The 20,951-nt window shown below is 41.9% G+C and overlaps 2 protein-coding genes across 9 annotated transcripts; both read left to right on the top strand.

The window, feature by feature from the left end:
• The first annotated feature begins 245 nt into the window (after positions 1–245).
• Positions 246–4,372, top strand: LOC140887445 (BTB/POZ domain and ankyrin repeat-containing protein NPR1). The gene is made up of 4 exons (XM_073294693.1): positions 246–903; positions 1,584–2,331; positions 3,119–3,319; positions 3,911–4,372. The coding sequence occupies exons 1-4, from the start codon at positions 370–372 to the stop codon at positions 4,183–4,185; spliced, it is 1,758 nt and encodes a 585-aa protein (XP_073150794.1). The 5' UTR covers positions 246–369; the 3' UTR covers positions 4,186–4,372.
• A 1,232-nt stretch (positions 4,373–5,604) lies between these two features.
• Positions 5,605–20,434, top strand: LOC140887993 (pentatricopeptide repeat-containing protein At3g49740-like). Of its 8 annotated transcripts, none has more exons than XM_073295655.1 (3): positions 5,605–5,710; positions 5,993–6,039; positions 17,766–20,434. In XM_073295655.1, exon 3 carries the CDS (start codon positions 18,001–18,003, stop codon positions 20,203–20,205), a length of 2,205 nt encoding a protein of 734 aa, XP_073151756.1. In that variant the 5' UTR covers positions 5,605–5,710; positions 5,993–6,039; positions 17,766–18,000; the 3' UTR covers positions 20,206–20,434. The 8 variants fall into 8 exon arrangements, with proteins under 8 accessions (XP_073151756.1, XP_073151757.1, XP_073151761.1 ...); XM_073295656.1 differs by having other exon boundaries at positions 5,625–5,710; positions 17,769–20,434; XM_073295660.1 differs by lacking the exon at positions 5,993–6,039 and having other exon boundaries at positions 5,636–5,710; positions 17,769–20,434.
• The last annotated feature ends 517 nt before the right edge of the window (positions 20,435–20,951 follow it).

The following is a 20,951-nucleotide window of genomic DNA, read 5'->3' on the forward strand; positions in this document are numbered from 1 at the left end:
ATGTTTTTGGGAAATTAAAAAAAAAAGAAAAAGAAAAAGAAATAGACCTCCTTCCAAGTTCCATCCATGATCCATGTGTTGGGTAAAAAAAAAGTCTGCAGATACAAAATACAATGACGTCATCAGTGCAACCAATTTTTTTATTTTCTTCCTCTTCTGACCTCATCAAATTTCCCATCAACCATTGCGTGTGCGCGCGCGCACATATATATATATATATATATACATATACACAGACAAACAGGATTACGTATGATTTACTGTATGTGTAATTGCTCATGTGAATTTATCAAGTCGGTGTGATCCAGGGCTTCGATTTTGTGAAGATTTGAGGGCTGATTCGTTGTGTACTCAGTGCGATTCGCCTTGATGCGCGGTCGAGTTGCGTTTTCGGATTCCAATGACGTCAGCGGTGGGAGCTGCAGCACCTGCTGCGCAGCCACATCGCTCTCCCCGTCGCCTGATCTGCCTCCGGATGTTTTCGCGCTCAAGCGCCTTTCCGACACGCTAGAATCGATCTGCTTCCACACGTCATCGCTGCCGGACTTTGACTTTTTTGCGGACGCGAGGTTAATAGCTGCCTCTGGCAGGGAAATCCCAGTCCATCGGTGTATATTGGCTGCTAGGAGTTTGTTTTTCAAGAATTTGTTTGTGGATAGGGAGAGGAATGCCAAATTGGACCTCAAGGAGCTGATGAAGGAATACGACGTGGGGTACGATGCGTTAGTGACTGTGCTCGCCTATGTTTACAGTGGGAAAGTTAGGACTCCGCCCAGGGATGTGTGCGTGTGTGCGGATGATGAGTGCTCCCATTTGGCTTGCATGCCTGCAGTGGCGTACCTGGTGGATGTTTTGTATGCATCCTTCATTTTTCATATTAAAGAGTTGGTTGACAGGTTCCAGGTATTGATACGGTTTCCTATAGTTACTCCTTTTTCTTGAATTGTCACTCTATTCATGTTTATAATGTATGTGATCAACCTATTTGGTTTCAAGTCTAAGGTTGATGTTGTCATTGCATTGGATTTATATTCCAAGCTTCGTGCAATATTTTGGCAGTGCTAAATGATGAAAAGTATGGTTGTTTTGTAGCAACATGCACAAATTTTATTTAGTACTTGTGTTTTTGTCCTTTGGACATTTGAGGTCGCATGTGGTTACTCTTGTGAACTTTGAGCACAGATTGCCCGGAACCATTGATTTCTGACTTGCAATGTGACTAGAGCAGGCCTTGAACATTTCAAAGTGGTGAAACAATCATGAAAGAAAAGAAAGTAAAGAAAAACTAATACATGCCAGAAAAGGATATGTTATGATGGTTTAAATTAAAATTCGTTTTAGAAGGTTCTCTGTCTTAATGCCAATAGTTGCAGGAAGTGAAGAAATAACATTCTAGCTTTTGAATGACATCTTAAGTTGAAGCTCCATATCATTGCCCTTTTAGGAGTGCTCTCGTACTTTGAATTCCCTTATCATCATCCCTGCTGTAACACTTTGATATTGCACTGTTCGTTTAGTTGGATACCTGGGTGTTGTGCATTGTTCATAAGTTCATTGTTGTCGAAACATGTGTATCCTTTCAGGGGCACCTGATGGACATTCTTGACAAGGCTGAAGCAGATGATGTATTGATGGTTATATCCGTTGCAAGCTTGTGTGGCACAGCTTGTGAGAGTTTGCTTGTAAGGTCCATTGAGATTATTGTCAAGTCTGATGTTGATGTCATTACTCTTGATAGAGCATTGCCTCCTCACCTTGTTAAAAAAATTAATGACTCACGCATGGAGCTTGGCGTACATTCACCCAAGAACAACAGTTTCCCTGATAAACATATTAAAAGAATACACAGAGCATTGGAGTCCGATGATGTTGAGTTAGTTAGAATGCTACTTAAGGAAGGGCATACCAATTTAGATGATGCGTGTGCTCTCCATTTTGCTGTTGCTTATTGTGATGCTAAAACCACCACAGAACTTCTTGACTTGGCAATCGCTGACATAAACCACAGGAATCCGAGGGGATACACTGTGCTTCATGTTGCTGCAATCAGAAAAGAGCCAAACATCATTGTGTCCCTGTTAACCAAGGGAGCTAGGCCATCTGATCTTACTTTAGATGGCAGGAAAGCCCTTCAGATCTCAAAAAGACTTACGCGGGCTGTTGATTATAATAAAAGTACCGAGGAAGGGAAAGCCACTCCAAAGGATCGGTTATGCATAGAGATTTTGGAACAAGCAGAGAGAAGAGATCCCCTACTAGGAGAAGCCGCAATGTCTCTAGCTATGGCCGGTGATGATTTGCGCAAGAAGTTACTATATCTTGAGAATAGAGGTAAATTTTTCCAGCACTTTTCATTATGTTCAGTCTTAAGAGTTGTTGCATGATTTCGAAGCTCATCTATTAACTTCTCTTTCTGATCATTATGAAAATTCGTTCTGTAGTTTTTGTTGCTTTAGAATCACTTTCACATTCAGCCAGTCTCTTAGGCTAAATGGTTCAGCCTCAGAGTTTAACTGGTTCAACAAGGAAAATTATTGATTTCCCCACAGGTTTCAGTTGAAAAATTATAGGAAGTTGCAGCATATGAAACTGGTCTGAAGACGAAGTAATTCATTTGAAGTATGATGTGTTGGTTCTAAAAAATCTGCAAATGGAATATTATCTTTTTTCTTGGTTTTCTTTTCTTTTTCCTCACAAATGATATTGTTTTCTGCATAAGGCAGAGACGCTGCTTGAAGCGTGCCATTCGTTCATTCTCCTTTAAAGTAGTTTCCATAAGCAGAACTTCTTGAACTGCAGCATAATTTTCATTTTCTAAAGCGTATCATGACATTCATGAAATGCTTAGAAGGAAAATTTGGAGCATATTTTATCTAATATTTACCTGTCTTGTCTTTTTACAACCAATCAGTATTTACACCTAGAATGCCTTGAGATTGGCTGATCTGTTTCCAAATTCGTCAAATAATGAGGATGCTTCGGTAGAATCTTCAGTGCTTTCTTCATTTGTTGAACTGTAGACAATATATTTATAGTTATCCATGTGGGGACTTGTAAAGGTTTAAAACAATTGTCTACAACATCGTTGTTGAATTTTACTTGACTTTTGACCTTTCAGTTGCGATGGCCAAACTTCTATTTCCCAGGGAAGCTAAAGTTGCCATGGATATTGCTCAAGTAGATGGAACTGATGACTTCCATTTAACTGGAATGAACAAGAATATGACTGTTGCCCAGAGAACGGGTGTTGACTTGAATGAGTCACCTTTCAAGCTCAAAGAGGAGCATTTGAATAGGTTGAGAGCCCTCTCGAAAACTGGTACAGAAGTTTTTGTGTTTACTTGCCTTTGTCACTTTTTCTTGTTTCACTGGGTGTAAGCGTGTTAAAAAGTTTTCCTAGTAGTAAGAATGTTCCTGCAAAAGTTAATTTAATTGAAAAGCGTTTGGTCATATCCTCATTTACCATAACAAATATTATCCAATTATAACATGCAAGTGCATCAGTATAATTGACTGAATTCAGCACATAGTCAGATATTAGAGAACAGGGACTTGCTGAAATTAAGTTTTCTAGAGACACGGCATTTGCATGCGATCAAGTGTTCGTCTTATTATCCACTCTCTACCCGCATGTCGACTCTGATAAAATTATTTGATGCCAAATTTTCGAATGTAACAACTGCCAGTGCACAAACTCTTCACCTTCCCCTCTGTGTTCCTAGAGAATTAAGGCATCATTTCAGCTTCCATTTTGATTACTTAGATCCTAAAATTCTTAGGCTCGCCTAAAATTATCATTAAAAGTTCTTATCCGGGTCTACTGTGACATGATAGTGGAATTGTGTTACATTAACAAGTCCTGCTTTTAATTTTTACTTTGTCTATCAACTTATTTTTATTGTGACAACAGTGGAACTAGGGAAGCGCTTTTTCCCTCGTTGTTCTGCTATACTAAACACGATTATGGACGGGGAAGATTATCCGGAGATAGCTCGACTGCAGATTGATTCTCCCGAAGAGTGCCCTTCCAAAAAGCAAAGGCGGATGGAAATTGAGGAAGATTTTAGCAAGGCATTTACAGAAGATAAAGAAGAATTTGACCGTACGATGAACTTTTCATCATCTTCGTCATCGTCGTCTATTGGACTGACAAAACCGAACGGTAAGCTTACATTTAGAATGTAAATTTTAGGAAAATGCTTGGGAGAATTGTATTTTACAAGATTTGTATACATCAGTTTTCCAACTCTTTTTTACAGGTGTACCATAGTTTTGTAACTTGGTTAATTTACATGAATACAAATGACTATAGTTATTGTGTTGTAAATTGTAATGAATGTTGGAAAATAAAGAAGCCATGGGTTCTGGTTTATATGACATTTGTTTGGATTCTTTTAATGACATGGAATTCGCCGCTGTTATCTTCGGTTTGTACGTGGTAAACTTTTGAGTTGCTGGAATAGCTTGCAAATCACGTAAATCAGACAAATCACAAAAGAGAAACCCTACACGATAGACGAGCCCGATGATTATTTGAAATAATTTTGGATGAATGGATGCCTGTATATAATGAATTTGTTAAAGCTAAAAGAGTTTTGCTCTACACATTAACTTGCTCATGACCTAATTTTACATTGGACAAGTTTTGTGTAAGACGATTTAAAAATCGTGAAAAGCAATAATTTTTGGTAGTACAAAAGATCTTGATCGATTTTATTGTTTTAAAGTTTTATAAGATTCTATTGAATTTATTTCTATATTTTGTGGACATAATTAATATGAGGCTGGCAACAATTATTTAGCTATATATGTTGGATTTAAATGATGAGATTATTAAATGATTAGTAAATAAGTGATAAAAAAAATTATAAATAAAGATGTGTAATGCGTGATTTTAAAATTTGTTGTATTTGATTATATTTTTATGAATAGCATAATGTAATGACAGTTTGATATTATTCTCTAAATTCCCCTGGAAATTGTTAGAAATGTGTGTGTTTTTTTGTTTTTGTTTTTTGTTTTTGGGGGAAGGCAAAAACATTTTGAGAATAAATGCGTGTATTTTAAATATGGATTCTTAGTACTCCAGGTGGTCAATAGGTGAAAGTGAAACCGTGAAACCATCCCTTTATCCCACCCACGTAATCCCCAACGCCACATACAACCGATCATTATTTATTAATATTAGTAATTAACATACGCGAATTCGCGTTCTTATATTTTTAAATTAAAAAATAAATTTCTATTAATTTGAAGAATGTATTATTTTAAGAGGTTCATGCATTATTATATTGTGTAGATAATTATTTATCTGTATTTAAATTTAAATTTTTTTACTCATTATTTTCGTACAGAGAGAAACATTGGCTTAATCTAAATACCCGATGGAACCAAATTAAATCATGAATTCGTTTCGGTTTAAACTTACCCAATCAGTCGACCGGGGATTTTTTTTTTTTTTTTTTTAAAATATCGGTCAATTCCCTTGGGTGGATCCAGTTTTGTTTTGAAATTAAAAAATTGGGCTGACCAGGGCTTGACTTTGACAAGCAATTAATATTGTTTTGGTGTTGGGCTTTAAACGTATTCTATTCGTAAACCAACAAGAAAGCCCTAGCCCAACTTCATCATCATCTTTACGTCACTCTGCGTCCACGGCACCGTATCACTGTGAATGATTTCTCTTCATCACCCAACTTCTTCATCTTCGGTAAATCTTTTTTGTACCGCTCGATTTATTGGAGATTGTATTTAGTTTTCTGCGAGTATATTCTCGATTTAGGTTGCTTCTCGAGTTAATCTTGGGAGAGAAAAATCAGAAATCGTGCGGTTGAATATTAATGCCTAATTTTTTTTGATTTTAAAAAAACTTCACCTACCGAAATAACTGGTTTTTAATTGGTTGGGCGAAACAAAATTTTGGTTTGCGGTTCTGCTAATTTCGGTTTGGTTTGTTCGGTTCGGTTCTGACGGATTGGGCACCCCTGTGCAGAACGCATCGTCTTTCACATGTTTTGTCTCCAAAGCCACAAGCTGCAGGTTTCTTTCCGCAACATTTCATGATTTGAGCAGTGTCTTTTTCCCCTCGTTTTTTTCTGATTTCATATAGAGTATACATGTGTGCATTATAATCATGTTACTGAAATTTTTTAAGCGTTTGGTCCTTGTCTTTTGGGAAAATTTTGTCCAGATTCGCTACCAGAACTAAGAATTAGGGGCGGCCGGTTTTGGAGAAGCCCCGTTGGATATTTTATATGTGGCTTTTTTGGATGAATATTTTGTTGATTAGTTTTTAAAAATTATTTGGTCTGCTGACTATCCTGGAAAAATCGAGGAAAAACAACTTCATAATCAGCGTCTTTATGCTTTTATTGTTCATTTTTGGGTAGGAATTTGGTGTGTAGTTTATGAAAAGGTGCTTGGGCAGGAATTTAGGAGGGTAAAAGGTACTGAGTTTCTGTGAGACTATGTCATTTCCTGCATTGCCGATAACTCATTTGTTTGGTCGTTAATGTTCCATTGCTTGATACTTATTTTTTTGAGAAAGCTTGGTTCTCATGGAAAGATAGGAAGTTGATTCTTGATATTGGATGGCATGCAATTATAATTTGGAAGATCTCTAGTCATCCATTAGTTTATGGAATTCAGGCGGAAAAGGAAGGCTTTATTATTTTAATCTTGATCATAGCATTTTATATTGATGACGGCATGCAATCCACGTTTCTGATTTCGAGGTTTGGTGACCTGATGATTGTGTTTGGCTTTTTGTGTTGTAACTTATAATATTAGTTTCCATTCTTTAGAGCTGCAATGGATATTGTTGTGATCAAATAAATGAATACCTTCAATACAAGATTATCCCAGAGATTCACTCTGTGCACACTCCCTAGCTCACGCTAGTCTCACTCAGAAACAGACATAACTGAATGCCCCCCCCCATCACCTTTCTCACGCCTTCTTATTCTTACGTGTGTACACATTTTTGATTATGGGCTTTCCTTTGCTAGTTGGGCCCATAACTGCCTCTGCACTTGTAACTCCTTTGCTACTTGGGCCCATCACTGCCTCTGCACCTGTAACTGGGCTTTCTTTACTTTGGTCCATAACAATTCCTTCCCCCTCAAAACGAGTCTTGTCCTCAAGACGGAAGTCAGGAAATTGGGCAATGAAATCTATAGCGACTTCCCATGTGGCCTCATCGCTATGTCTCCCCTTCCAACGAACCAACAATTCCCTGACAAAAACTCCATGTTTCTTCTTCAGCCTTTGGGCCATGATCTCTTCGGGCTCAAATTCAGTGGACATATCCTGTTCTAACTCATGAGGAAGGTTAAGTGTCTGCTCTGTGCTGCCCACTGCTTTCTTAAGGCACGACACATGAAATACCGGATGAATTCTAGAACCTGCTGGTAATCGTAATTTATAGGCCGTCGCACCCAACTGTTGAATCACTTGGAATGGCCCATAATAACGGGCAGCAAGCTTTTGATTAACCCGCGAACACACTGATTTCTGTCTATGGGGTCGGAGCTTGAGAAAAACCCACTCCCCCACTTGAAACTCCACGTCCCGCCTTTTTTTGTTGGCATGCTTCAGCATTGATTGTTGAGCACGCTGAAGGTTGTACTTCAATTGTCGAAGGATCTCATCCCTATCTTGTAACTCGCTTGCTACTGCAGCCACAGAGATTTCCTGCGGCAAATATTGTAAAAGGTTTGGAGCTTTTCGTCCATACACAACCTCAAATGGGGTCATACCTGTCGCGGTTTGAAATGCGGTGTTGTACCAAAATTCACACCATGGTAGCCACGATGCCCAACTCCGGGGCTGCTCTGTCACAAAACATCGCAAATATGTTTCGATGCACTTGTTGAGAGCCTCGCTTTGCCCATCTGTCTCGGGATGGTACGAAGAGCTCATTTTAAGCTTAGTACCCTGCATCTTGAAATATTCTTTCCAGAATAAACTCATGAATACGGGGTCCCTGTCACGGACAATTGACTTGGGCACCCCATGCAGCCTCACTATCTCCTTAACAAAGAGTTCAGCCACTGTTCGGGCAGAATATCGGTGTCGCAGCAGCGCAAAATGACCGTATTTGGACAAACGATCGACAACCACCATAATAACATCATATCCTCTCGACTTCGGAAGCCCAGAAATGAAATCCATCGCTATATCTTGCCAAACCACCTCCGGAATGGGTAGTGGCTGTAGAAGCCCTGCAGGAGTCAAAGCTTGATACTTTTGCTGCTGACATATTAGACAACTAGCCACAAATTTGTAAATATCCTGCTTCATTCGAGGCCAATAACACACCCCTGCAAGGCGCTTGAAAGTGCGTAATGCACCCGAATGCCCTCCTAAAGGTGTGGAATGAAATTCTTCCAAGAGTTTGTTGATCCACGGCCCGTCTTTTGGAAGTACCAATCTGTTCTTGTGCAACAACCACCCATTTATTACGGAATAGTGGACCGAGGGGGGCTCATGAGCCTGTACCCTGCGTTTGATCTCCCTTAATATTGGATCTTTGTCAACTGCCACCCACAACTCTTCGCTCTCCCCCCATTCTGGTAGAAATACTGACTTCAGGTCTATTGTTTCATATTTTCTGGACAAGGCATCAGCTGCCTGATTTTGCAGCCCTGTCTTATATCGGACTTCGAACTCATACCCCAAGAGCTTAGTAAGCCAATATTGTTGGTCTGGTGTTGAAATACGCTGAGACAAAAACGTTCGTAGTGGTTTGTGATCAGTCAAAACCACAAACTTTCTGCCCAATAGGTAAGGCCTCCAGTGTTGTACGGCCAAAACCAAAGCCATGAGTTCCCGCTCATATGTGGATTTAGATGTAGCTCGATCCGCCAAAGCTTTGCTGTAGTATGCTAGTGGTTGCCCGTCTTGCATTAACACTACCCCTATCCCCACTCCCGATGCATCACACTCGATGACAAACTCCTTCAAGAAATCTGGCATGCGCAGAACCGGTGCTGTAGCCAAGGCTTGTTTCAAGGCGTCAAAAGAACTCTGGGCCGCTGCATTCCATTTGAAATTATTCTTCTTCAACTGATCAGTAAGAGGTTTAGCTATCTTTCCGTAATTACGAATGAATTTGCGGTAATATCCTGTGAGCCCCAAGAAACCCCTTATGCCTTTTACTGACTTGGGCAGTGGCCACTGAACCACACTCTCCACCTTCTTGGGGTCCATCGACACCCCCTGATTAGTGATAATATGACCCAGATATTCAATTTGTCGTAGCCCGAAATGACATTTTTTTTATTGAGCAGCAACTGATTTGCCTCCAACATACCTAGAACAATGCGCACATGGGTAACGTGCTCTTCCCAATTCTTGCTGTATATGAGGATATCATCAAAAAATACTAATACAAATCGTCGAAGAAAAGGTCGAAATACCTCATTCATTGTAGATTGAAACGTGGCGGGGGCGTTCTTCAATCCAAAAGGCATTACCAGAAACTCGTAATGGCCCGTATGAGTTCGGAACGCTGTTTTCTCCACATCCTCCTGTTTAACCCTGATTTGGTGATACCCTGACTTGAGATCCAATTTAGAATAAATCTGAGCCCCATGCAACTCATCAAAAAGTTCGTCTACTACTGGTATGGGATATCTGTCGGCCACCGTGATATCATTTAAAGCCCTATAGTCGATACAAAAACGCTAGCTCCCATCTTTCTTTTTCACCAATAACACGGGACTAGAGTAGGGGCTGACACTTGGCTGAATCACCCCTGCCTTTAACATCTCGGCTACCATCTTTTCTATCTCGTCTTTTTGATTGTGCCCATAACGATAGGGCCTGACTGATACCGGTCCACATCCATCTTTTATGTGAATAGCATGATCCTTCTTCCTTTGCGGTGGCAGCCCATGAGGTTCTTGGAAAACCCCCTCAAACCGTTGCAACAGTCGCTGAAATTCATCTTGCTGCCCTAAGTTGGTGGCGTCGCCCTTGTGTTCGTCACCTGCCTCCCACTTGGGCCACACCATCGCACACAACTCTATTTCCACGGTTTTTGCCAAAGATTGCAACAAGACAAGGGTCCTGTTCAGGGTAGGGTCCCCTCGCAACGTTACTTTCTTTGAGTCCCATGTAAAACACATCTGAACCAAATTCCAGTTGACCACCACATCTCCCAGCGTCCGTAACCAATCTATGCCCAAAATGACATCAATCCCGCCCAGTTCAAACACATACCCCTCAATGAATATTTGACATTCCCCTAAGTCCAAACTCAATGCACGGCAGACACCTTGACAAGGTACACGCCCACCGTCTCCTAAACATACTGTGAACTTGACAGATTCATCAATTTCCAACCCCATGCCCTGGACCAAAGTGCGAGAGACGAAATTGTGGCTGGCTCCACTATCCACCATCGCAATAATCGTGGTACCCCCCAACTTAGCTCGTAGCTTCATAGTCTGTGGATGGTTAATCCCCCCAACCGAGTACAGTGACAACTCGATGTTATTGTACTCGGGGTTTTCCTCCAAGCCCTCACTCGGTAGTGGGTCGATGTCAGCCTCTCCCAATTTCTCAAATCTCTCTTTGTCGTCCCCAAGTTCCTCATCCTCTGCAAAATAAATCACCCGCATAGATTTATGGGCACATCTGTGCAGCGGATGAAAAGGCTCGCCGCACTTGAAACAGAGCCCTTTCTCTTTACGATTCAAGTACTCCTGATGTGAGAATATCCTCCCTTCTTTATTTACGGGATTGTTCGGTCGTGATCTCACCCCTCTGTCCGGCATAGTGTTAGGGCGTGAATTCATGGGAGAGGGCACTGGGTTTGGTTTTTTTTGAATTGAATCGGGCCATATACCCCCACGATTACTGTTGAGGCCTTGGTAGTTGGTTTTGGGCCTATCTTTCTCAAAAGTTTGGGCCCGCCCCATCCAGCTGTTCGCATAGCCCCCTCGAAAATCACTATTCTGGCCCATGGGATAGGGATTCATCCTGCCACCAGACATCTCGCCCCACAATTTATCCTCAGCCCACCGAGCCAAATCCATGGCGCGAGCAACCGTGCGAGGATCGTGGATCCCAATCTTCCGCCGCACCTCGTCACGTAAGCCACTCAGAAAATAACCCAGCCCTTGTTCCTCCGGGAGATTACCAATTTGAGCCAACAGAACCTCAAATTGTTCGATGTAGGAAGTCACCGTCAGATCTCCTTGGTGCAAAGAGGCTAATAACTCGTAAGGATTCGCCGCGCGCTTCCCTCCATACCTCTTGATCAATTCATCCACCAAAGTGTCCCAATCTAACTCGGGAAACCGTGATCGTGTCCATCGGAACCAGTGGGCGGCAGATCCCTCCATACACATGTAAGCGAGTTTCACCCTGTGGTCTGGGGGCGTACCTTGGAGCTCAAAATATTGCTCAATCTTGCCCAGCCAAACCAACGGATCCCCTCCTTCAAACGATGGTAGTTCAATTCGTTACAACGCCTGGTGGAACTGGTGTGGCCCCTCGCGCACATGAATCCCATTTACTTCGCCAAATTGCCCCGATGCATGATCCTCGGTATGAATCTCCCCATGTCCTCCCTTCTGACCCTCCTTGTTTCCCGTTTTCTCCCGCAACAGCAGTTGTTCCATCAGCGTCTTTACTCCTTTCAACTCTGCCACAGATTGGTTTAATGAAACAACCTCATCCCGTACCGTCAATAGTTCCCCTACTGCCTGAGAAACCATCGCCACATCGCCCTGTACCTTGGACATCCCTTCCTGCAAACCCATGACCGACCTTTCCAACGATTCCACCTTTGCCTCCGAACGGGTGCTGGCCATCGCAACACAAAGCTCCACTTCGATCCGGCAGGTCGGACCAAATTGTTGTGATCAAATAAATGAATACCTTCAATACAAGATTATCCCAGAGATTCACTCTGTGCACACTCCCTAGCTGTTGTGTTCTTCCGATAATAAGAGATTAACACAGCAAAAGAAACACGAAGAACACAAGGTAATTGATGTGATTGTATTGCTAAAATGGTAAACCCAGAGTAAAACACTCTGTACAAAGATTTCCTCCCTAGCTAAGTGCTAGTCACTCTTCACGTGTAATCTCTCAAAAGTAATAACTGAATATCGTTTACACACCATCACTATCTATATATCCTCACCCCCTTCCCGTGTATTCTTGTGCGATCTCCTAACATACACATTAACAATCTTGGGCTTTTCTTGTCCACTTCCATTTGGGCCCTCTTGGTTTGAGCTCCCTGAGCCCAATGGATCTTTATTCATAACATCTCTGGCTTCCTCAAAAATCGCCTTGTCCTCAAGGCGAAAATCAGGAAACTGCGCGGAGAAAACAACTAAGGTCTCCCACGTGGCATCCTCTTCCGATCTGCCTTTCCATTTCGCCAGTAGTTGCTTAGTCAGCTCTCCATGTAACAATTTAATCCGCCCTTTGATCACGTAATCTGGTTCGAAAGTCATTAACATATCTGAATCCAACTCCTGAGGCAATCTTGCCTCCCCTGACTCCTTCCCCATAGCTTTTTTTAAACATGAAACATGAAAAACTGGGTGCACCTTAGACCCTTCAGGTAATTGTAAATGATATGCCACCTCTCCCACTTTCTTTACAACCTTAAATGGGCCGTAAAACCTTGCTGCCAGCTTCTGAGATACTCGTGTACAAACCGAGGCTTGGCGGTACGGACGCAACTTCAAATAGACCATATCCCCCACCTGAAAATGAATCTCCCGCCTATGCTGATTAGCATACTTTGACATGTGTTGTTGAGCCCTGACAAGATTGAATTTGAGCTGCCTCAAAAGCTCATCTCTGTCCCAAAGTGCCTGAGACACCGCCGCAACCACCGTCTCACCAGGAAGAAAACGGATGATAGCTGGTGGTTTGCGTCCGTAGACCACCTCAAAAGGACTTAATCCGGCCGAAGTTTGGTAAGAAGTGTTATACCAGAATTCTGCCCAATGTAACCACTGTGACCAAAGCTTCGGCTGCTCCGAACAAAAACACCGCAAATACGTCTCGACACACTTATTCAAAGCTTCACTTTGGCCATCCGTTTCAGGATGATATGCCGTACTCATTTTGAGTTGAGTACCCTGTAATCTAAAAAGTTCAGACCAGAATAAGCTCAGAAACACGGGATCTCTGTCACTTACGATTGTTTTTGGCATCCCATGTAGCTTCACCACATTCTTAGTAAAAATATCAGCCACGGTTCTTGCGGTGTAGGGGTGTCTCAGCAACATAAAATGTCCATATTTGGACAGTCGATCAATAACCACGAAAATTACATCATACCCGTTTGACTTCGGCAGTCCTGTGATGAAATCCATGGCCACGTCTTCCCAAATCACCTCAGGAATGTGCAGAGGTTGCAACAAGCCTGCTGGGGAAGTGGCCTCATACTTATGTTTCTGGCAAACTGCACATTCGGCAACAAACTTATTCACATCCGGACGCATCCCCTTCCAAAAAAAATTATTTGCAATTCGCTTATATGTTCTGAGTGCTCCCGAGTGGCCTCCCACAGGCGTGGCATGAAATTCATGCAATAATATAGGAACCCATGGTGAAGTTTGAGGGATAACTACTCTGCCTCGATGCAACAAGCAATCATTGATTATGGAGTAATGTTTGCTGTCCAGTGTCCCCATCTTCACTTTATCAAGAATGTCTTTTAACTTTTGATCCTCCCTAACAGCCTTCTTTACATCTTCTATCTCCACCCATTCGGCTTTTGTTACTGCTGCTAGTTCCCCAAGTTCTTCCCTTCGAGATAAAGCATCTGCTGCTCCATTTTCAGCCCCTGCTTTGTGTTTGATCTCAAACTCATATCCCAGTAGTTTTGCCAACCAATATTGCTGGTCCGGAGTCGTAATTCGTTGTTGTAACAGACTCCAAAGAGGCTTGTGATCCGTGATGACAACGAATTTGCGGCCCAGTAAGTAGTGGCGCCAATGCTGAACAGCCAAAACTAATGCCATGAGTTCTCTCTCGTATGCTGACTTAGCTAATGCCCTTTCTGCCAATGCTTTGCTGTAGTAAGCCAAGGGTCTACCCTCTTGGGTTAATACAGCCCCCAACCCCGTCCCTGACGCATCACACTCCACCACAAACTCTTGGCAAAAGTCAGGCATCCGCAGTACTGGAGCAGTGCTAAGAACTTGCTTCAACCCTTCAAATGCTTCCTCTGCCTTGTTGTTCCAGCAAAATTGGTTTTTCTTTAGTAAATCCGTTAATGGCCGTGCTAACTTCCCATAGTCTCTGATAAATTTTCTGTAATACCCGGTCAATCCCAGGAATCCCCGCAAGGACTTTACATTTTGCGGTCTCGGCCATTGACCCACACTCGTTATTTTCTTCGGATCCACTTGAACCCCTTGGCCACTGATGATGTGCCCTAGATACCCCACTTGATGCAACCCAAAGTGACACTTCTTTCTATTCAAAACAAGTGCATTGGCCTGCAGGACTCCCAACACAATCTCCACATGCACCAAATGTTCGTCCCAATCACGGCTATATATCAAAATGTCATCAAAAAATACAAGTACAAATTTTCGTAAGTAAGGCCTAAATACCTCGTTCATAGTTGCTTGAAACGTGGCAGGGGCGTTCTTTAGCCCAAAAGGCATAACCAAGAATTCATAGTGGCCCTCGTGCGTCCGAAACGCTGTTTTTTGTACATCATTGGCTTGAACCCTGATTTGATGATACCCCGATTTGAGGTCTAACTTCGAAAAATGCCTCGATCCATGTAACTCATCAAACAGCTCCTCTATCACCGGAATCGGGTACTTATCTGCTATTGTAATTTCATTCAGGGCTCTATAATTGACACAAAACCTCCAACTACCATCCTTTTTTTTTACCAGTATAACTGGGCTTGAGTACGGGCTATTGCTGGGCTGTATCACCCCGGACTTCAACATCTCTTTTACCATACGCTCGATTTCATCTTTCTGCCGATGAGCGTAACGATAAGGGCGGACTGATATTGGCCCACAACCCTCTCGTATAATTATCGCATGATCCTGGTTGCGGTTAGGAGGTAGTCCCTGGGGTTCACAGAATACCACGGCATAAGTATGAAGGAGGCGATGTAAAGCCCCATTAGGTGTTGGTACCACTGTAGAAGGCTGCCCATCTGCGTCACTTTTCCATTTTACCAACACTGCCCCACCAAATTCCAAATTTGTAGTCTTGACAATTGATTTAAGAGATACTATGGATCGACTGAGTGACGGATCACCATGTAGCTCCACAATTCGTCCCTCCCAACTAAACTTCATTTGCATTTTCTCCCAATTCAGCAAGACATCTCCTAGAGTACGTAACCAATCGACCCCAAGGATTAAGTCGATTCCCCCCAATTCGAAAATATAACCTGCAATCTTCAATTGACACTGACCCAATTCGATGTTTAAATTCTTGCACAACCCCTGACAGTCAATACGACCCCCATCCCCCAGACATACCGCGAATCGTACCCCTTCATCAACTACCAGGCCCAACTCCTTAGCCAGCCCCTTCGAGACAAAATTATGGCTTGCGCCACTGTCCACCATCGCAACCACCTCTCGACCTTCTAAAACCGCCTTCATTTTCAGCGTTTGAGGGTGATTGATACCATGGACTGAATATAATGGCAACTCCAAGGTATTGTATTCCACATTTGAAGTTACTGCCCAAGTCTCACCTTCCCCCATCGGCTGCAAACCCTCTTCTTCTCCAGGCCCTGGCTCACCCCCATCCGCTTCCCCTTCTTCTTCGGCCATAATAGTAACTCGCAAGCTTTTATGGGTGCAGACATGCATCGGATGATATGGCTCACCACATTTAAAGCAGAGTCCCTTTTCACGTCGGTGAAGAAACTCTTGGTGAGAAACTATTTTACCGTCGCGGGTCGGAGGCAGTGATGCCCTAGCCACACTGCCGCTTCGCTCAGCGCTATTGTTTCTGCCGTAGATAGGCCGCGAACCTCCGGCGGGAGGTGCTAGGGTGAAGGGTCTACGGACGGCTGAATCGCCTGGCTTGTTGGTTTGGTACTCCCATAAGTAGGTAGATGATTTTTATTTGGGAAGCCGCTATTGAATTGGGCCTGAGAGGCCCAACCCATTCCAGATGATTTCTGCTCGTGGCCTGACCCAGAACCCGATCTGTATCTTCCCCGATCCACCACCGCACCAAACAACTCCATCTCCAAACCTCGCGCCAACGTCATGGCGCGATCTACCGTCCGAGGGTTGTGGACGATCATCCGCCGGCGTATCTCCTCTCGCAGACCACTCAAAAAATAACCCAGACATTGATCCTCTTGAACATCGCCTACCTGGACCACCAACTTCTCAAATTTCTCGATGTATGCATCGACCGATTGTTGCTCTTGTTTTAACGACGCCATCAACTCAAATGGATTAGCATCAAGCCCACCATAACGCTTGATGATCTCTTCAGCGAATCTGTCCCAATTCATATTTGGGATCCGTGTTCTCATCCAACGGTACCAGTGCACCGTGGAACCCTGCATACAGATGTAGGCCAATTTGAGCCGACACTCTACTGGTGTATCATGAACTGTAAAATACTGTTCCATCTTCCCCAGCCAACCTATTGGGTCCTCTCCTTCAAACGCCGGCAGATCAATCTTCTTCAAGGCAGTCTTCATCTCCTCCGACATCCCTTCATTACCAGCACCACCCGCAGCACTCTCTCCCTTCTCGTGCCCTCCTCCTCCTCCTCCTTGTACTTCGTCCATTCGAGTAATACTGATTGTCTCCCCTCCTTGTCCCTTGATAAATTGTTCCATCATCGATTTCAATTCCCCAAGACCGTCGAGAGCTCGTTTGATCTTCTCCAATCTCCCTTGCATATGTAACACAGTCTCCTGTAACCCACCCACTGATCTCTCCATGGTTTCGATTTTCGCTTCTGCTCGTGTGCTGGCCATCGTGATTTAGCGTTTCTCAAGGATCCGGCAGGTCGGACCAATGTTGTGTTCTTCCGATAATAAGAGATTAACACAGCAAAAGAAACACGAAGAACACAAGGTAATTGATGTGATTGTATTGCTAAAATGGTAAACCCAGAGTAAAACACTCTGTACAAAGATTTCCTCCCTAGCTAAGTGCTAGTCACTCTTCACGTGTAATCTCTCAAAAGTAATAACTGAATATCGTTTACACACCATCACTATCTATATATCCTCACCCCCTTCCCGTGTATTCTTGTGCGATCTCCTAACATACACATTAACAATCTTGGGCTTTTCTTGTCCACTTCCATTTGGGCCCTCTTGGTTTGAGCTCCCTGAGCCCAATGGATCTTTATTCATAACACTAGCTCACGCTAGTCTCACTCAGAAACAGACGTAACTGAATGCCCCCCCCCCAATCACCTTTCTCACGCCTTCTTATTCTTACGTGTGTACACATTTTTGATTATGGGCTTTCCTTTGCTAGTTGGGCCCATAACTGCCTCTGCACTTGTAACTCCTTTGCTACTTGGGCCCATCACTGCCTCTGCACCTGTAAATGGGCTTTCTTTACTTTGGTCCATGACAGATATTTTGGTTAGAGTTGCATATCATCACAAATAGGCAGCTATGCACATATACATGAGTACAAGAGTTCTAACAAATATAATTGTACGTTTATTGAATTGATTTTATTATCATATTGTATTTGAATATGTAGAAAATAGTTATTTACACTTTATGCTTGCATTTTATAGTATGCAATGTGCTGCAGCAGGTCAAGCATGGATAAAAGATGGATGGATGCAAAAGGGTTATCCAGTGCAGAATACATAAAGTCATACGTGAAGAGCCAGAAAGTTGTGCTTGATCGTCTACTTCTTAGTGGAGTAGACAGAGAATACACTGGATGGATATGTCATGGTGAATGATAGAACCACAAAGTTCCAAGTGTCAATTTTGATGATGATGTTACAGATGATGACTCGATCACGACGTGTTTTTGACTGATGAGGTGGTTAAAATTTTGCGAAGAAACAATAATTAACTCAACAGAAAGTCCTTTCAGACGGTTGATTAATCTCAATTGCCTTCTTAGAGACCTCACTCGAGCTGGCCAATTTTCCGATTCTCTCAATCTCTTCCAACAAATTCACTCATCCCATAACTTGAAACCTGACCAGTTCTCGGTGTCGACCGCCCTAACTGTGTGCGCCAACATCCATGATACCTTAGTGGGTTCCCAACTTCACGCTTACTCCATGCAATCAGCCCTTCACTTCTTTCCTCATGTTAATAATAGCCTCCTTTCATTCTATACAAAGTCTCAAGATTTGGTTTCGGTCAAAAAGGTGTTTGATGAAATAAAGAAACCTGACATTTACTCGTATACCACTTTGATATCTGCTTGTGCAAAGCTTGGTGAATTTGATTATGCTCTTGGCCTTTTTTACCAAATGCCACTTGAAAATGTGCCTGTATGGAATGCCATAATCTCTGGGTGTTTAGAAAATTGGCATGATGAAATTGCATTTGATTTGTTTCACAAAATGCATGGCTTGGGTATAAAAGCTGATAACTATACTTATGCTAGTGTTTTGAGTTTGTGTTCTCTAAAGGACTTCGATTTTGGGAGGCAAGTACATTCTGCTGTTGTCAAGACTGGATACTTTGCAAGAACTTCGGTAATTAATTCATTGCTTACCATGTATTTTAATGGTAAATGTGCTGAGTGTGCTTTTACTGTGTTTGAGGAACTGGACCACCTTGTCAGAGATGAAATAACATACAACACAGTTATAGCTGGTTTAGGGAGCATGGGAAGAGAAGATGAGGCATTACTGATGTTCAAAGATATGCAAATTGTTGGCCTTAAACCTACAAAATTAACCTATCTTAGTATCATGGGTGCATGTATGTTTTGTAGAATGGCTATTCAAATACATTGCCAAGCAATAAAAATGGGATTCGAATATTTTATTTCAGTCAGCAATGCAACGATAAGCATGTATTCTCGTTGTGGGGACTTAAGTTCAGCTTGCTTGATTTTTGAAGGATTAGAAGCAAAGGACTTGGTGTCATGGAATGCCATTATAGCAAGCTACTCTCAAGAGAATTTGGGTATTGATGCTATTTTCGCCTACGTGCAGATGCAAAGGAATGACATTGAACCAGATGAGTTTACGATTGGAGGCTTACTAGCAAGCTTGGATTTGGGAGTTTTGGTTGAGATGATTCATGCCATTGTAATAAAAAACGCACTAATCTTGAAACATGAAGTTTCAAATGCTTTGGTTTCTGCCTTTTCAAGCTGTAATGAAATAAGCCAGGCTAACAAACTCTTTTGTGATATGTACTCCAGGAACTTGATATCCTGGAATGCCATGATTTCTGGATATCAGTTGAATGGATTGCCAGAACAAGGTTTGCAGCAATTTTCCAAACTGCTGCAGTCAGGAATGAGACCAAACCACTACACTCTTAGCATCGTATTGAACATTTATGCAAGCAATTCAGATCTTCGGCATGGAAAACAGATGCATGCGTATATTCTGAGATTCGGGCATTTCTCTCACGTGTCAATTGGTAATTCTCTCATAGCATTCTATGCTCATATTGGAGCTCTACATTTGTCTCGGAGAGTGTTTCAAAGTATGCCCCATAAAGACATTGTATCTTGGAACTCGATGATATCTGCATATGCCCAAAATGGAGAAGGCAACGAAGCTATGAATTGTTTTCAAGAAATGCAGGTTTGTGGTAAAATCAGACCTGATAAGGCCACCTTTACTGCAGTACTCACAGCTTGTAGTCGCTCTGGTTTAGTTGCGGATGGCATCCAGATCTTCAGCGTGATGGTAAAAGATTATGATATTGAGCATGACACAAGCCATTTTTCTATAATTGTTGATCTCTTAGGTCGAGCTGGATATCTTGACATAGCCGAGGGACTAATCCATAGTAAGGGCATCAGCGTCGACTCCAGTGTGTGGTGGACGTTGTTCAGTTTATGCACAACACATGGTGATTTCCAGTTGGGAAGTATGATAGCGAGATATCTCATTGAACTTGGGAATGAAGATCCAGCAGTTTATGTTCTTTTGTCGAATATCTATGCTAATGCTGGAAAATGGGAAGAGTCTGCTGATGTGAGGGAATTGATGAAGAAATATAGGGTAACGAAGCGACCTGGCAACAGTTGGATCGGAGCATAAGATTGGTTACACCGTACTCTTAACGTATTTTTATCTTCTAAAATTGAACATTTTGCACTAAGATCAATGTTCAACTTTGCGCCTCATAGAGCAATTTGGTCTATATTTCTACTTCGAACGATTGCGTATTAAAAATAATCACGTACCTCAAGGTATTATTTTTGGTTATTAATTCTCGTTTGGTTTGTTTAAATTTTTGTGCTATACATTCAAGAAAATGATAAACAGATAGGAGAGTGCGTGCATTTGTATAACTAATAATTATTAAGGATGCATTTGCACTCGAAATGAATAAATTTCAATATTAATCTATTATTATTATTATTACCTTTATAAAAGCATGAATGTTTACACAATTGTGAAATATCCATAATAGCCTTTTGAATTCATGAAATATTCTTCATTAGGGGTATATTGTGAAATATTAATATACATACATAAATACACATACACACGGTCAAAGTATTGGACCCTTTTTTTAATAACCCTTTGGTGTGCAATTATTATACATAAATATACATACACACGGTCATTCATTAAATTAAATTAAATTATTAAATAAGCGTGAATGAATTTCTTTTGTCATTATCTTCATTAAATTAAATATAAATAAATGTAAATAAGCATTAATGTTTGCAATACACACGATCGATCAAATTTTTTTGAGATTGGATTTGTTGTTCATTAAATATATTATGCGTCATATCTTCATAAAAAAATATTATGCGTCAGACATCAATTGGTTT

Source organism: Henckelia pumila, chromosome 3, assembly GCF_033568475.1.
Source record: "Henckelia pumila isolate YLH828 chromosome 3, ASM3356847v2, whole genome shotgun sequence".
In the NCBI taxonomy this organism is placed as follows: domain Eukaryota; kingdom Viridiplantae; phylum Streptophyta; class Magnoliopsida; order Lamiales; family Gesneriaceae; genus Henckelia; species Henckelia pumila.

What these genes read in the sequence shown, in the direction of transcription:
- LOC140887445 (XM_073294693.1), top strand. Translation starts at nt 370, where the DNA reads ATGCGCGGTCGAGTTGCGTTTTCGGATTCCAATGACGTCAGCGGTGGG. An exon ending in AGTTGGTTGACAGGTTCCAG is followed by an intron (nt 904 to 1,583) that starts GTATTGATACGG and finishes GTATCCTTTCAG; the next exon opens with GGGCACCTGATGGACATTCT. An exon ending in GAGAGCCCTCTCGAAAACTG is followed by an intron (nt 3,320 to 3,910) that starts GTACAGAAGTTT and finishes TTGTGACAACAG; the next exon opens with TGGAACTAGGGAAGCGCTTT.
- LOC140887993 (XM_073295655.1), top strand. Translation starts at nt 18,001, where the DNA reads ATGAGGTGGTTAAAATTTTGCGAAGAAACAATAATTAACTCAACAGAA.